General features: G+C 33.7%; 1 protein-coding gene across 1 annotated transcript; it reads right to left on the minus strand.

Moving 5' to 3' along the window:
• Positions 1-74: 74 nt before the first annotated feature.
• LOC132736752 (uncharacterized) lies at positions 75-16,340 on the minus strand. Its single transcript, XM_060723958.1, has 7 exons — positions 16,213-16,340; positions 15,752-15,876; positions 14,157-14,353; positions 13,562-13,705; positions 10,393-10,509; positions 1,474-1,983; positions 75-389 (listed from the first exon to the last, which is right to left on the minus strand). The coding sequence occupies exons 1-7, from the start codon at positions 16,294-16,296 to the stop codon at positions 94-96; spliced, it is 1,473 nt and encodes a 490-aa protein (XP_060579941.1). The 5' UTR covers positions 16,297-16,340; the 3' UTR covers positions 75-93.
• Positions 16,341-16,594: the final 254 nt, after the last annotated feature.

Raw genomic sequence — 16,594 nt, forward strand, 5'->3', positions numbered from 1 at the left:
GGAAGATCTAACAACAACAATTCTTTTAAGTTAAAAAATGTTTTGTTGTCAATATGATCAATGCCGCACGACGAAATATTTAAACGCAACATGTTATGAAAAATTTAAATTGTTTTCGTGTATTTCTTTAATTGATGGGTTTTTACTTAGATCAGCACTTCTGACATGTATTGTCAGTGATGATAAATCGGACAAAGATATGTTGGCCGCCCTACAATTTATTATAACATCACCAACACAATTACATTTCTGAGGACACACAGAGTTACAAAGTCTTTCATCGTCACCATTTCTACAATGCACAACATTGTCACAAACTTGTTCCAATGGTATGCATTGCTTACTTGAAGAACACCTGAACTTCCCAGCACAAGTAACGTATGAAGCCTCTGAAAAGAACAAAGATGACGGATGTTTCACAGAAAAATATAAACTAAAATTATATATGATAATCACAATTGTCATCTTAAGATAAAACCCACCTAATGCATAACCTCCGATTTGAAGAGGTAGTATTACTGTCAACTGCATTGAAACTGGGGGTTCTATAGAATAAGGGTCAATAATGTTATGTTTAACAGTAGTGACTGTTATGTACAGTCCCTCAATTTCATTTTGTTACAGAAATTTATTTAAAGGTATTTGCTGGCTAAATAAATCTAAACCTTTTGACGTTTAATAAAAATATGGTACCAATTATTTTCAAAGTCTCATACAATCGAAACTATTTTAAATGATGCTCTCTAAGTATGAAAAGTGTCAAACAGGTGTTTAAAACGGTTGGGGTATAGTGATTATTGAGTGTATACAAATCTATTTTAATTTCAACTGTGTTTATTGAAACACCCTCGAAGCTATTTCTGGGCCCAAACAGACTGAGTACTAAGCAGTGGAATTAAGGGTACTTGTTCATAGAAACAACGACTTGTCCCTGACAGGGTTTGAACCCACGCGCTCAGCAATCTTTAGAGTATTAGTCCGACGCGTTAACCATTAGGCGACACCATTACTCTATTTATGAATTTCTCGAACATTTTGAGAAAAAGAACTAATTCTACTTGTGTGATTTGTTGGCTGAATGTTATTATGTGTTTTTAACAGTTATCACTAGAAAAATATTTTTTCACGAGTATGATATAAGTTAGACAAAGTTTCAACATTTGTGAAAAAGAGTCTTTCTTATGCCTGAAATTTAGTTCATAGAAGTCTCTATTACTCGTAAACCAAACGGCAAATGTTGCATACAGGTGATCTTAAAGGTATACACCTGATTTATGTTGTCAATTGTAAGTTCCTTATAAAGTCCCTTAAAAGGAACATACCGTAATTGCTTTCATTTATCTTGCCATCTTCTTCGTATTTCTGCAGTTTAATATGTATAATATGTATACATCCAATCTAGTTATTTTGTCAACTGCAGGTGGATTAAAATGTATTTACTAACTTAAAGAATATTTCATCTCTTTCACTCACCTGTACATATTTCTGGAAATCTCCTGAATCCAGTCCAATACAGAGACCTCCATTTACTGATATGAATGTCTTTTACAAACTTGTATTTATCATTCTTATAAAGGGAAGAACTGAAATCTTTTACCACCCGATATATTGAAAACTCTGGCTGTGAGAGATTGGACAATGCTAAACTGGAAACAACTGCTGATTCATTACTATTCTCAATCACAATAACACCTCTTCTTTCTGATTTGGTAAAGTGCAGCCTTTTAAAAAAATCCCTTGACATTGTTCTATACTTGCATTCAGTTTTTCGTAATTGATTTACACGTTCTTCTCGTATTTCCAACAACCTTAATGTAATGTCAAACTCCACTGGTATATTCAGACTCTTAAAATAAAATAATCTCACAAGACTATCCTTGGCATTTGTAAAAAATTGTTTAGCTAAATGTACTGCTGTTTCCGCGGTCTCAGGATCTCCATCTTCTACAAATAAGATAACTTCTCTATCCGAATGTTTGCAGGCTGAATTAAAAATTAAATAATATAAAAATAATCAAGAAATATTATTGAAATAGACAAGCGTGAATTCAGTATAATGTTAGATGCCTTATAAATTTAGACTTATATCAAATCAAATTATGGAATGAATGGTCAAAATATTAATGATGTACGATCTCAATATAAGTAGTTCTATTTTTTTGGATTTTTGTAAAATACCTGAACGGATAACTTAAATACATCACATTAAATTATTTATTTTTTGTAGAATTACAAAGTTTGTCCTTATTGACAGACAGCCCATAATTAAATCTAGGTTCGAGCTGTTTGGACAAAAATAAAAAAATTAATTTAATAAATTTGCTGGGTTGTCAAAGATTGTTCAGGGATAGATGCGCCAAACCATGAGATATATACAAACTTGAAATTAGATAAAAGAAGATGCATTTCTAAAAGTTAAGAATTTTGAGTCCCTTGTTACCCTCATTTGTCTTTGACAAGTCATTTAAAGTAAAGGTTTAAACGCAATAATCCTGAGGTTCTTGTTGGTTTTCTGTACGGAATAGTTACCACACGAGGAATATATTTTCAGATTTACCTACAGTCCTTTTGAATTGTATAAATCAAACAAACTGTTTTGTTACATACATTTTTATTGATTATAAACTAAGGTAAACAAGAGCCATGTCAACATGGCCATCCCCCGCCGAATGTGTTTGCTCATTGGAAGAATGTATAATTTATGTAGTAGGGTGGAATAATTCCATTTTAAGAGGTCTTTTGGTAATGAAAACTGATGGCTATAGTGATTACAGATTTGAAACCTATGTGAATACTGATGGCTGAAAATAACAAAGGGCAATTACTGAAAAATAATGCAGGGTAGGTTATCATTCTTGTGTGCTGCATCCCTCCTCAGTAAAATCTATCCACCTATGAAGTTTCAAGTTGATACCTCAAATACTTTTTGAGAAAAAAATTGAATTGAAAAATTAAGTATGAAAAAAAACAAAGGGCAATAACTCAAAAATTATAAAAGGTAGAATTATCATTCTTGTGCAGTGCACACCTCCTGAGTAAGATCCATGCACCTATGAAGTTTCATTTTGATATCTCAAAGGCTTTTTGAGTTATGCTCTGGTCAAAAATTAATTTTAAAAAATAACAAAGGGCAATAACTCAAAAATAATACAGGTTAGAGTTATCATTCTTGTGCAATGCACTCCTCCTCAATGAGATCCATCCACCTATGAAGTTTCAAGTTGATACCTCAAATACTTTTTGAGATAAGCTCTGGACAAAATAGCATGAAAAAAGGGCAATAACTCAAAAATTGTATAGGGAAGAGTTATCATTCTTGCGCACAACATTCCTCCTCAATAAGATCTATCCACCTATGACATTTCATGTTGATATCTCAAACACTTTTTGAGTTATGCTCCAATCAGGTGAAAAATTAGGTATGAAAAATAACAAAGGGCAATAACTCAAAAATTATGAAAGGTAGAGTTTTTCGGCGGGGGATAAAAACACAAATTTTCATACAGTAACTCCGAACAAATTATTGACCAAACATATTTGTTTTAATATTATGGAAAATACAATGAGACTCTTGGAGATTTAGAGGGTCTTTAGTTGTATGTTAGTGAATTTATATGACGGGCAGGCGTACGAAGAATCACATAATTATGTTCTTTCACGTTTTGGAGCATGACAACATTTTTCTTTTTTGTAAGCATACATTTTGTATTAAATATTCTGAGTAAACATGGAATACTTGAATTAACCACACATTTCAAGTTTAAAACATTTTGGAGCCTTTTATGTGTTTGCAAATCATGACAGTTAGTCACCAAACATAATTCATTTGCATGATTACCATTCCATGCCTTCATTCAATCAACATCAGCGGACTTGAAATGATTAAAGGTCTATTAGTTTTAAAATGTTGTAGTTAGCCCATGTCCTTGAAAAAGCAACTAGAAAAACGCACCAGGTAACCGTCTCAATCTACCATTTAATCGGGTTGTTGGATGGTAAATATTTTTCAAGGATCTTGAAATTATTGTTAAAATAGAGAAATAAGACTATATTCAACATGCTCTTTTTAAAGATAAATAAATTTTATTGAGGAAATTCCAATTTGCATAGATAATTTTATTGAGTAACATTGCCAGTTAAGCTGCTACCTTACCACTTTCAAATTGTCGAGTCAATATCTGATAGAGATTTTGCTATGACCAAATACTAAGACAGACAAAGTTACGGCTGTTTGTCTTTCCTGATTTTACATTTAATTTAATAACCTTAATACTAGCGTATGACTTGACAAGAAAAAAGCTATTTTACACTAGAAAAATAAAAAACAAAGTTTATGTACCCCTTGTTACATATCTTGTTTTTACCATACTGTATAGATATATTTTACCATTTTTACTATAAATTTTTTTCAATAGTATTATTTAAATAAGTCCCAATGTAAGTATATTGATAATTGATTTAGGTAAACCTTTTTATTCTATCTCTAACAAAGCCACCACTTTTCAAACTTAATACATACGTATTCTGTGTACTATTTCCTGTACATAGAAAAAGAGGTTCGCCAACACCAGCTTACATTTAGACTAAACAAATCCTGTGTCTCAAAATATCTCGAAATGGAGGTAAACAGAGATGGATATACTGAATATTTATTTCAACATTAAAACGGGACAAGTTGACAAGTTTTTGGTTATACAGTGGAATTATCAATAGTAACTTTCAAAATTTTAAATGTTCAATTCTACTAAAGCCGGTGCTAGGGCGTGGACGGTAGTTTGCACTTGACAGTACGTCCATGAACAGCCCAATCAAACCGGGCCTGCAACATTTTCAATTTTGACATGTTTGGTATTCTTTAGGGATTCTTATTTTCCCTATTTTTTCGCCACATCATCGTTGTTTGTGCCGCGTGGAGGCGGTAAAAAGTCGCCCCGTTCAATCAGAGATGTTATATTTCCGATCCTTAAAGATCGTTCAGCACGATATTATTGTTGTGTTTGTGGTGTTTTTAGTTTGTGGTGTTTTTAGTTTTAACTATTTGGCATTTTCTAGTTGGGTGGTTCCATTATTCCTAATTGAATAATATTGAATCATCCTTATGATATATTGTCTGCTTTTGACGTCTTATATGTGATATGCAGGCTTTTTAACCTCTGATCCCCTTTCAAAATTCCATTTTGTTTAGTTCCGCCCATTGTTTTCTCGTTTAGGGCACAAGCTTTTTTTTAATTGGGTACCATACGCCGCTTCTAATGGAATGGCACTTCTGTGTCACATTGAAGGTTCCATGATAACCGCCGTATGAACACATCTGTGGAAGTTTCTTAATTCAAAATTTTACCATTTCATGTTTAAATGTTGAATTCTGCTTAAGCCGATGCTAGGGGGCGTTGACAGTAGAGTTTGCACTTGAAAGTACCGTCCATGAATGTGCTCAATCAAACCGAGCCTGCAAGATTTTCAATTTTGACGTGTTGGGCCTTCTTTAAGGATTCTTATTTTCTTAATTTTATGTATAGTGCCGTTGCATACACTTGGAAAATAATTTGGGTTTTTCTACAACCAAATACAGTCCTACAAGAAAAGGAGGCACATGCTTAATGTTCAGTTTTCTTTATACATTTTTCCAAAAGTCAAATCCATGTATCGCATTCTAGTACTGACTGCTGAATGTAAAGCAAATGGATACTGTAAAAGAATTCAACAATTTATAACTTTAAGGAGTGGTTTGCTTCCTTATATATGGAAAAACATTCCCTGCATATTATTACGCTTATTATCAGTATCATGACGTTCTACCAACGTCGTCACATTGTTACATTATATCTTAACCACTTTTGTATTATTTGAATATCCTGTGCTAGAATACGTTTTAATTGCAAAGTCAACTATAATGCAATTGATGTATATGACATATATAACAGTTTGAAATATCTTGTACTCATTATTACTGCACAGTAATAGTTGCCTCTCTTTATATTCTGCTCTCGTGAAAATTGGATCCGCCTGTTTTATCTTCGTCGATATCCGTGATATTACCATATATGGAAGTTGCAAAATCATTTACAAACGTTAATCGCTTCAGAATTAAAACGGAAAGTGTGGTTTTGTCAACCTGAGAGTGATAACTGGTGCAGTTACACTCTTAGCGTCATAATGTACGGCATAAAACGTGTTGTGTACGTTCTATCGCCAACATTTCGCAAATTTGAAGTTGTACATTCCTAAATATACAGTTTGCAATTTATCTAAGTTGCATGTTACCAACTTCCATTAGCGGTAAATCAAATCAAGATAATCAAAACGCAGTATGTAACTATCGAATCGAAAATTAGGTCTTTACTAATCTGTTTACAGGCCCGGAAAACTGTCGCTCCACTTCAAAATTGAACAGCATTTCCGAGATAGAGCGGAAGGCCGATTTAAACGGATAATTGTAAGTGTTGTTTATGTTTTTGTCTTGTTATTCATTTAAGTTGTCTTTTTTTCAAAAAATGGAAAATGAAGTTCCGTGTAGGATTGTTTTAGGCTTTCAATGATCTAAGCTGTAACAAAAAAAATTATATTAAGCCTGTGAGAACTTTTCTCCAAAGACGATTTGTAGAATATTGAACTTCCCAACCATTAAAATGCCATACCCTTCGGATTTCTTTAAAAATGTATTAGGAAAATATCAACCGGTAATAAGAACTTGTCCTTCGAGGAACATCAATTACTCCTGGAGGTTTTCTTAAATTTATAAATCGATATTTTTCGAAATTTGTGGAGCAAAAGGGCAAGAGATGGAGCGAAAGGTTCGATGTTGAGCGCAATGCGTTATTTATTTGGCATATTAGGAGTAAAGTAGTCTATGAATGTTTATATAATTATAAAAACTTAAGAGGTTAATGTAGACATGATCAAGTGTCGAGACTAAGATATATGTATACCTTTTAAAAACAACTTATAAAGCGTGATATATCCTTTCAACGACTATAGCGTAATACATGTAATCGCGAAGGTGTCACCTATGGCTGCCGTATAGATTCCATAATTTATGTTCCAAATATGGATGAGGCCCAATCATTGAATCATATGCATAGTGTAATACAGGATGCCACTTATTTTAGGTTAATCATGATTTTTGACACGGAAATGTACATTTAAAAACGCGTGTCCCTGCAAATTCGACAAAATCGAATAGTATCTGTTTTTCGCGAGCTTCCAAGCAGGAACATGTGACGCGATTTTTCCCAGCCAAATGTTATGTTTTTAAGGCACAGAACAGAGACAAAATCATGCAATACACAAGGCACATAAAATGGATCACCACTACCGAGTTCATTTTACTACAACTTTCTCTAATTAATAGCTCTAACGTGCATACTCAGATCAAACACAAATAAGCCACGTTTTCATGAAATAGAAAGAATGTAAGGTGGGGAATCTCTATGAAATTGGTTGACAGTGTCAGTCGTTTTAAGGATATGAAATATGATAAACAAGATCACCAAGGAAAGGCGGCGTTCAATGAACGCCGGCCCTACGCGACCCAGCAAAAAAGACTTTAACCGGTGGCAAGGAGCCCAAGAAGCTCTCAAACAAAAACAGAACAGAGCGCAATGCGGAGCACGGACATGTTAATCACTTATTATAAAATGAAACATGAAAAGAAATCTTCACAGCCGGCAAGGAAAATAAGGAAAAAGGATGAATGACTGCTTAACAGACTCACAAAGTAAAGGGGCAAAGGGGAAAGGGATACGAGACCTGGGGAAGGGGGGAGGGGTAAATAAGTGTTTCAGTTATGTTTCAAGATACTTTTTTCTTATTTAGCATTGTAGTTTAATTTACCATTTTCCTTTCAAAATATCAATGGAAATGTCCACTTTTATAATCAAACACTGCATAAATATCATTACAAATCTTGGTTTATAAAAGAAAATAAAATAAGTAAAACGAAACATCTGTAAAATTTTGTTCATTTATTCAGAGTATCTATGAACAAAACGAACGTAATAAAAAAGGCAGTGCTCAGTCGGTGTGCGGACTAAAATAATTAATAATTGAAAGACCTAGTTATAGTAGAAATAAATTAATATCTTATCATATTTCTCCGGCTTCACATGTTAGTACGTCTATTTTTACTTTAAAAGATTTTATTTATAGAAATTTATAGACTATGCTCTTTAAACCAACTTAATGTCGCCTTGCGCCCAACAACCGACCTATCAAAAAATCGATATACAAAATTTAAGAAATCCACCAAGAGCAGTTTATTTTGCACGAAATACTAGCTCTTGTTACGGGTAGATATTTTGTTAAAAAAATTCAAAAAAATCTTTAGTGTAGACCGTTTTCATGGTTGGAAGTTCAATATTCTAAAAATCGTCGTTCACTTCGTCAGAGAGAAAAGTTCTCCCGGGCTTAATATAATTATGTTTTGGTAACAGCTTAGATCATTGAAAGCCTAAAACAATCCTACACGGAACTACATTTTCCATTTTTCGAAAAAATACAACTGGAATGAAGAACAAGACAAAAGCATAAACAACACTTACAATTATCCGTTTAAATCGGCCTTCCTCTCTATCTCGGAAATGCCGTTCGCTCGTTTTACCGTACACCACAATTTTGAAGTGAAGCGACAGTTTACCGGGCGTGGTTTAGTAGAACCGAAGTATGCATTGCCAAGTTTCAAAGGCTGTACTTTAAGCAACGAATAGCCTCCACTCCTTCGAAATATATTGAAATAAAGATTTTGAATGACGAATGACATTATGCGAACTTAATAGTTAACATTTATCTGAAGAAGCCCCAAAACCGGTTTTTAGCTCACCTGAGCATGCTCAGGTTGAGCTTTTAGGATCGATGATTGTCCGTCGTCCGTCGTCCGTCCACATTTAGTTCGTTAAAACTCTAGCGGTTGCATTTTTATCTCAATCATCATCAAACTTGGTCAGGATGCTTATCTAAATGATAGCTCGTATAAGTTCAAATATGTGTCATCTCGGATGAAAAATTAGGTCACGAGAGCTAAACAAAAACATCTTGTTAACATTCTAGAGGTCACATTTTGCCTCAATCTTCATCAAAGTTAGTTAGGATGCTTGTCAAGGGGATAGCTTAGATAACTTCGAACATGGTTCATCTCGGATGAAAAACTAGGTCACCGGAGCTAAAAAAAGGGGAAAAACCTTGTTAACACTCTAGCGGTCACATTTTTTACTTAATCATCATCAAACTTGGTCAGAATGCTTGTCTAGGTAATAGCATGCATGAGTTCGAACATGGGTCATCTCGGATAAAAAACTAGGTCACCGGAGCAAAAAATAGAAAAATCTTGTTAACACTCTAGCGGTCACATTTTTGACACAAGTGTCATCAAACTTGATCAGTATGCTTGTCTAGGTACTTGCTCGAATGAGTTTGAACATGGGTCATCTCGGATGAAAAACTAGGGCACAGGAGCTAAAAATAGAAAAAAATCTTGTTAACACTCTAGTTGTCACAATTTTGTAACAAGTGTCATCAAACTTAGTCAGGAAACTTGTCTAGGTAATTGCTCGAATGAGTTCGAACATGGGTCATCTCGGATGAAAAACAAGGTCACAGGAGCTAAAAATAGAAAAATCTTGTTAACACTCTAGTTGCTACTGTTTTGATCCAAATGTCCTGTATATTGGTCTGAAAAGTTGTTTTGATGATTTTTAAGTCAAGTTTGAACATGGGTCATCTCGAATGAAAAACTAGGTCCCACCTCCCAAATATGGAAAACCCTTGTTAACACTCTAGTGATCACATGTTTGACTTAATTATCATCAAACTAGATCAGGATGCTTGTCTAGGTAATTGCTCGGATGTGTTTGAAATCGCATGTGAAACTAGGTCACCGTAGCTAAAAATAGAAAAATCTATTTAACACTCTAGTTGCTAATGTTTTGATCAAAGTATCCTGGAAATTGGTCTGAACGTTTGTTTTGATGAATTTTTGGTCAAGTTTGAATATGAGTCACCTTGGTAAAAAACTAGGTCACACTGCTCAAATATGGATAATCCTTGTTAACACTGTAGTGGTCACATTTTTGACTCACCTGGCATGAAACTTGGTCAGAATGCTTGTCTTGGTAATTGTTCGGATGAGTTTGATGGGTCAGGAGAGCGATCTAGGGCCATCATGACCTCTTGTTTAAACGTCTTCTCATTATTAGTTACATTCTTGCAATGAAGTTTCCATTTCTTTTAATCTCTTAAAAAAACACAGCGGATACAAAATTATTAGCGAACGCACGAACGGATAACCAGGGGTATAATATTATACGTCCGAAATTATTTCGACCGTATAAAAGCCTTTTAACAGAAAAAAACAAAAATGATGTTGAATTTGAGTAATTACAAGTCTTGACCACTTACTACAATCTTGTTCGTCTTCACTTCCAGGGCATTCAATATGTCCATCACAGAGAAATCTCTGTTCAATGCAGTAACTGTCTGGGCATTTGATTGTATTTTCAGGGCAGAGAAATTTTTCTGAAAATAAAATTTTGTGATAAAATCTCAAGCAATTACTATTGATCGTACCATTTATTAAAGTTGTAAATGACATATATTTTTGTCACTCTTTCTTACCTGTAAAATGAAAACACGACAGATTGCATTTAGACTATGAAAAATGTTATATATGATAATATGAATACCTTAATATCAAAAAAAGTTTAAGATATCAAACATAGATATAAATTAAGGGAGTAATTTGCCAGTCATTTACAAAAAGGCGAGGAAAGCAAATTATAATGCTTACGCTTTCCCTAAAGATACCATGAATGACATGAAAATAACTCTGTTTAATCAACTATCAAACTGTAAAAATCCCGAATGGCTTCAAAACTAACATATACAAGAAATAATGGATATAATAGTTATGATATCAATCATATACACTACGACACAGAAATGTAATAAAGCGCAGGAATGTAATAAGGCAATTCAAGTAAATCGATAAAATGAAATAACACTTTGACGTAGCGATAAAACGCGCTTTTGCTATGGTTACACTATAGGGGCGTCAATGAAGAATCACTATTTGTAGTAATAAATTGTTCATATTTTAAAAATGTGTTAAATAGAATATTATATTCGTTTACATTCAATACTAAATGCTATGAATAACACAATATTATGCTCGCCACAGGCTCGCGTAATATAATGTTATTCAGTTCATTCAATAAATTCAGTACATTAAACATCGCACAAGACGATATCAGATTAGCACTCAAATTGCCTTGATTTATATGCTTGTACCAATAGCACTTTTAACTTTAAAAAGCTACTTCTTGCTTGAACTGCTTAAACTAATAAGCAATTTCAGACAGATTCAGTGTGTGTTTTTCGCATACAACGCGAGGATCGGAAGGAATTAAAAAGAGGAGGTCGCAACAAGTCGACAAAAGATAATGCATATTTCAAGGGGTGCGGGGAATGCGGTGCAGGACAGGTGATATTTTTCTTCTTTACCACAAAAGGTCATGAGACAAACTTTTGATTATCTTTTCTATTTTAGCGTCATTGTTTGCTATCAAACGAACCTTACTATCCAAATCTCAAAGGGATGGCTAGGTCATGTCCCTCTTAATCCCCTCTTGATCCGTGCATGCAAATTATAATCGCCGAGCAAGAAAGGAAAGTACTAAAAATGAAATTACTTTTAACCTAGTTTTAGATATAGCCCATATACCATGCGGTCAAGAACATACCTGAATGGACAAGAATTTGTAACAGAGTTACCAACGTCCCCCGCCCCGGGCTTTGACCTCTAAGCGTGACCTTGTATTTTCAAAATCCCTTGAACTATGAAGAAGTTAAAGATTTGACACAAAAATACCCTATAACACACTATGTAACTCTTTGACCTCTAAGTGTGACCTTGACCTTGGAGGTAGGGACACGGATGTTACGCATGGCATATCATCTAATCATTGTGACTATTTGTGCCATGTATTTTCAAAGTTCCTTAATCTATAAAGAAGTAATGGACGGGACAATAAATATACCAAATAACAGACTCTATTAACCTTTGACCTCTAAGTGTGACCTTGACCTTAAGAGGTAGGGGTGCAGGTGTTGTACCTGACGTATCGGCTTATTATTGTGACTTTTTGTGCCAAGTTATTTCAAAATCCCTTGAACTACGAAGAAGTTCTAGATTCGACACAAAATATACCCTATAACAGACTATGTTAATTTTTGACCTCTAAGTGTGATCTTGACCTTGGAGGTAACGATGCAGGTGTTGAGCATTACACATCCTCTTATTATAGTGACTATTTGTGCGAAGTTTTTTTCAAAATCCTTTGATCTATGAACAAGTTATAGACCAGACACAAAATATACCCTATAACAGACTATGTAAGTATTTGACCTCCAAGTGTGACCTTGACCTTGGAGGAAGGTGACCGGTTTTTGCGCATGACATATCATCTGATTATTGTAAAAAATTATGGCAAGTATTTACAAAAGTCCTTCATAGATAAGAAAGTTATGGACCGGACATGACATATACCCTCAAATAGACAATGTTAACCTTGAATGAGCAATTACGACCTTGACCCTGAAGGTACGGGTCTGGTTGTTGCGCATGACACATCGTCTAATTATAACAATCATTTGTGCCAAGTTATCTCAAAATCCTTTGATAAATGACAAAGTTATGGACCGGACACCAAATATACCCTGTAACAGACTATGTTAATATTTGACCTCCAAGTGTGACCTTGACCTTGAAGGTAAGTGACTGGTTTTTGCGCATGACACATCGTCTGTTTATTGTTAACAATTATAGCAAGTATTTACAAAATCCCTTCATAAATAAGAAAGTTAAGGACCGGAGACGACATATACCCTCAAATAGGCAATGTTGACCTTGAATGAGCAAGTGTGACCTTGACCCTGGAGGTAGGGGATTGGTTGTTGCGCATGACACATCGTCTTATTATGATAAACATTTGTGCCAAGTTATTTCAAATTCCTTTCATAAATGACAAAAGTTATGGACCGGACACGAAAGTGTGACGGACGGACGACGGACGGAGCCTATTTCTATATCCCCCTTTTTTCTTCGAAAAGGCGGGGGACAAAAATTCATGCTCGCAATTCCACCGTGTCACGGTATCGCGCATTCCGGTTACAGCATAGAATTTTCTAAATGGAAGATTATTTTTCGGAAGACATGCAGAGGATTTTTATTTCTGTTCATGTTTTAATAAAATTAATATAATTTGTTTTCTTATGTTTTCAATTATTGATATCTTAAACCTTAAATCCGTTTTCAATTTTAAATATAATTTTGAATTTTGTCTTTTACCGACTGTCAACGATTTCATTAGTGGTTGCTATAATGATTTCTTGCTGTGTCACCCTCGTATATTTTATTTTAGTTCAATCTATGGCAAACTGACACAGAAGATAAAAACTGACTATAATCTAATTCCTACGATACTTAACTAAGTCGTCATAAAAATTGTGTTTTGAAAATTTAGAAATAGAATCATATGCTAACTAAAGATTTGATATTTATTTGAATTACCACAATTTTGTAAATGGTCCCCAGATCTACATCCAGTCATGTAACCGTTTGTATCTACGGAATAAATACAGACCATCGACTCTGGTATGAACTTGTTATCTCTTTCACATTTAAACCAATCACCGAACACGCTTGCATTGTAATCTTTGATAAAATAAATCCAAAATATATCTTTCATAGTAAAGACGAAATCAAAACGACCACTGAACTATATGAATTTTATTTATGTAGAATTATCTCATTAAATAAAAGAACAATTCGTATGTCACAACGGTACAGTGTGCCTGACCATAAAAAAGATCGCCCGACACACGGTTAAAATTTCTACTTATTGAGCTAACAGGACTATTCTTTAGCGCTTTGGTAACATGGTATAATGTAGTTTCATGTGGATAAAATTTATCTTACTAAAGAAAGTCACGCGTAAAGATATGATCGAGACAAAAATAATATATAAAACATTCTAAACGGGTAATTGATATTAGGTTGGAAATTGTGGTTGAAAATAACAATAAAAACAAAAAAGGAATAAACTGATTTGGATCTTGAAAGCAATTTTACAATTACTCTTATTATTTACAAGATTTACCCATACCGTAAGTGCAATAAGGAAGGCCAACCGTCATGTCCATGTCTGAAAAAACCTTTGGCCAAATAAATGTTACTATATCACTAGTATTCTTTATATTATTATAAACAGTTTTTTCATCAGAAACATTCAATTCTGCGATTTCACTTCCATCGCATCCGGTTACCGAATCAATATCCAGCTCATGATAAGGGTTACAATATCTGAAAATTTAAATATTACAGCAACAATTTTACATTATCAAATATTAATGTTCCTATCCTAAGACATTTTTAAATATGAAATATTAAATAACCGGTTTTTTTTTTTTTTTTTGTTAAAAGAATTTTATTCGAAGAATAACTGTTTGAGAAATATTATTCTTATTTTATATCTATTTATCGTTAAATAAGAATATGAACGTGTATCCATTTGGGAAAATATCAGGGGGATATCAATTATAATTTCGAAAAAATGAGTTTGCAACATATTGTAAACGCCTATTCATATTACGGACTTTATCTGTTATATTTTTTCAGTTTCTAAATGCCTTCTCAACAAATATATTGATGTGATCTGATAACATTATACCTAAGTTCGATGCATACTTTCATGATAAAAATTATAGAATGAGAAATAATAAAATGTTCAAAATTATGAGTTTGAGAATAAGAATGGCAGCTTACTAATCTTAATCTAATTGTTATATTAAAATATGAATTGAATTATTAATTTTGCAAAGTATTAATCTACAATTCTAACACGACCCGCATTTGTCCCTTTTGAGCATAAAAGAACCGAAAGTGTGTGTTATTATGCTATAAAATCACTGTTTGACGTTATATATTTAGACAGGTGACGTAACCATTATACATTTGACGTAACCACACCACTTGCCCCTCACCGCTGTGGGTTCGAATCCCGACAGGGACTTTGGATTCTTTCATGTGAGGAAGCTATCCAGCTAGCTTACGGAACGTCGGTGGTTCTACTCAGGTGCCCGTTCGTGCCTGAAATAATGCACGGAAGGGCACCTGAGGTCTTCCTCCACCAGTAAAGCTGGAACGTCGCGATATGACCTATACTGTGTCGACGTAAAACCCAAAACAAAACAAAAAATTGACGTAACCACTGTAAAATCCGACGCGCTGATAAAAAGTACGGAAACAAATCAGGCGCAATTTTGCTTAATATCAGTTACGGCAGCATTTATTTGTTGCTGTCGTGTTAGAATCGAAATAATTTATCCAAATCGGTGAGTTTATCGCTGGATAACATCACTGTTTGCCGTTCGGATGCGCATCATAATATCACTCGTGCTACGCCCGAGTGATATTATTCCTCGCATCCGAACTCCAAACAGTGATGTTATTGAGCGATAAAATCACAGTTTGGGATATATTATTTCTTTATCATATATAATTGTAAGACGCAAGAAATGGTCATTTCTTTAACCAAATAGTATTATTGAAACTTGACAAGAGTTTATTAGATAAAACAAATAAAATATAAAATAAATGATGAATTTTTAAATTAAGGTAAATACTTTAAGTGAAAACACATGTATAAATTATTCTCATACGTTAACAAGGTTTGAGTAAAATGAAATAATTAAAATATACTTTATTAAAGGTTTTCCTTTGCGGAATGTTCCAATTGTGCAATGACAGAACGGGAATGCGAAATCACTTTTGTTATTGTCAATAAGAGCTGCTTCACGAAATCTGAACTTGCAATCTTTTCGTACCTGAGATAAGGTAATTACTATATTTCAAAAATACACATATGGCATACAAGCAAACCTGTTTTATTTATATCCCCTGACATAAATTAAATCAGTTCATTGAAGAAACGTAGGCAGCACGAATTGATATAAAATTGTTTTAAAAATAAACTTGCATGTTAGATTTTTTTAATAAAGGTACTCTCACACACCAAATATCAAAGATATTGAATGACTTTTACTAGAGAAATCGCATAATTATATTAACTTTTCGAACAACTCTCGTATCAACATGTTCTTGTTAAACTCTACATTTGAAAATAAAAAGTGCACAAGGACTCATATTTTAAATGCACTTACCTCAACAAAACAAGAATAGCTTGCATTTAAATCACCAGGAAAATAAGCTGAATCCCATTGAAATAAACATTGTCTAGAATACATTATTTTACCAGATTCGTTTCCTTTCTGAACAAAATCCCACGAACAAGACTCTGAGAAAAAAATGAGTTTAACCTTATTGTTTTTTAAGGCAAGTTATCGACTTCAGTTATTTTGTTGTGCAAATACAAGTAGTCACTAAGAGATGATAAATGGTCTTGCATATGACATATGACCATGTCGTAATAATATGCAAAAATATTTTGACGCACGGTTTGCATGATAAAAATAGACATGGTGTATCCAAGTTCGGATCAAGAAAAGGAACCTTGCACATAACCCGAAGTATCTGTGCCAAGTT

This window comes from Ruditapes philippinarum, unplaced genomic scaffold, assembly GCF_026571515.1.
Source record: "Ruditapes philippinarum isolate M1 unplaced genomic scaffold, ASM2657151v2 ctg19342_1_1_1_1, whole genome shotgun sequence".
Classification (NCBI taxonomy): Eukaryota; Metazoa; Mollusca; class Bivalvia; order Venerida; family Veneridae; genus Ruditapes; species Ruditapes philippinarum.

Bases quoted from the DNA above. Each gene is read 5' to 3' on its own strand.
- LOC132736752 (XM_060723958.1), bottom strand. From the start codon at position 16,296: ATGTATTCTAGACAATGTTTATTTCAATGGGATTCAGCTTATTTTCCT. The intron at 15,877-16,212 runs GTAAGTGCATTT...ACCTTATCTCAG, and splicing joins GCTATTCTTGTTTTGTTGAG to GTACGAAAAGATTGCAAGTT. The intron at 13,706-14,156 runs GTATGGGTAAAT...ATTTTATCAAAG, and splicing joins CCTTCCTTATTGCACTTACG to ATTACAATGCAAGCGTGTTC.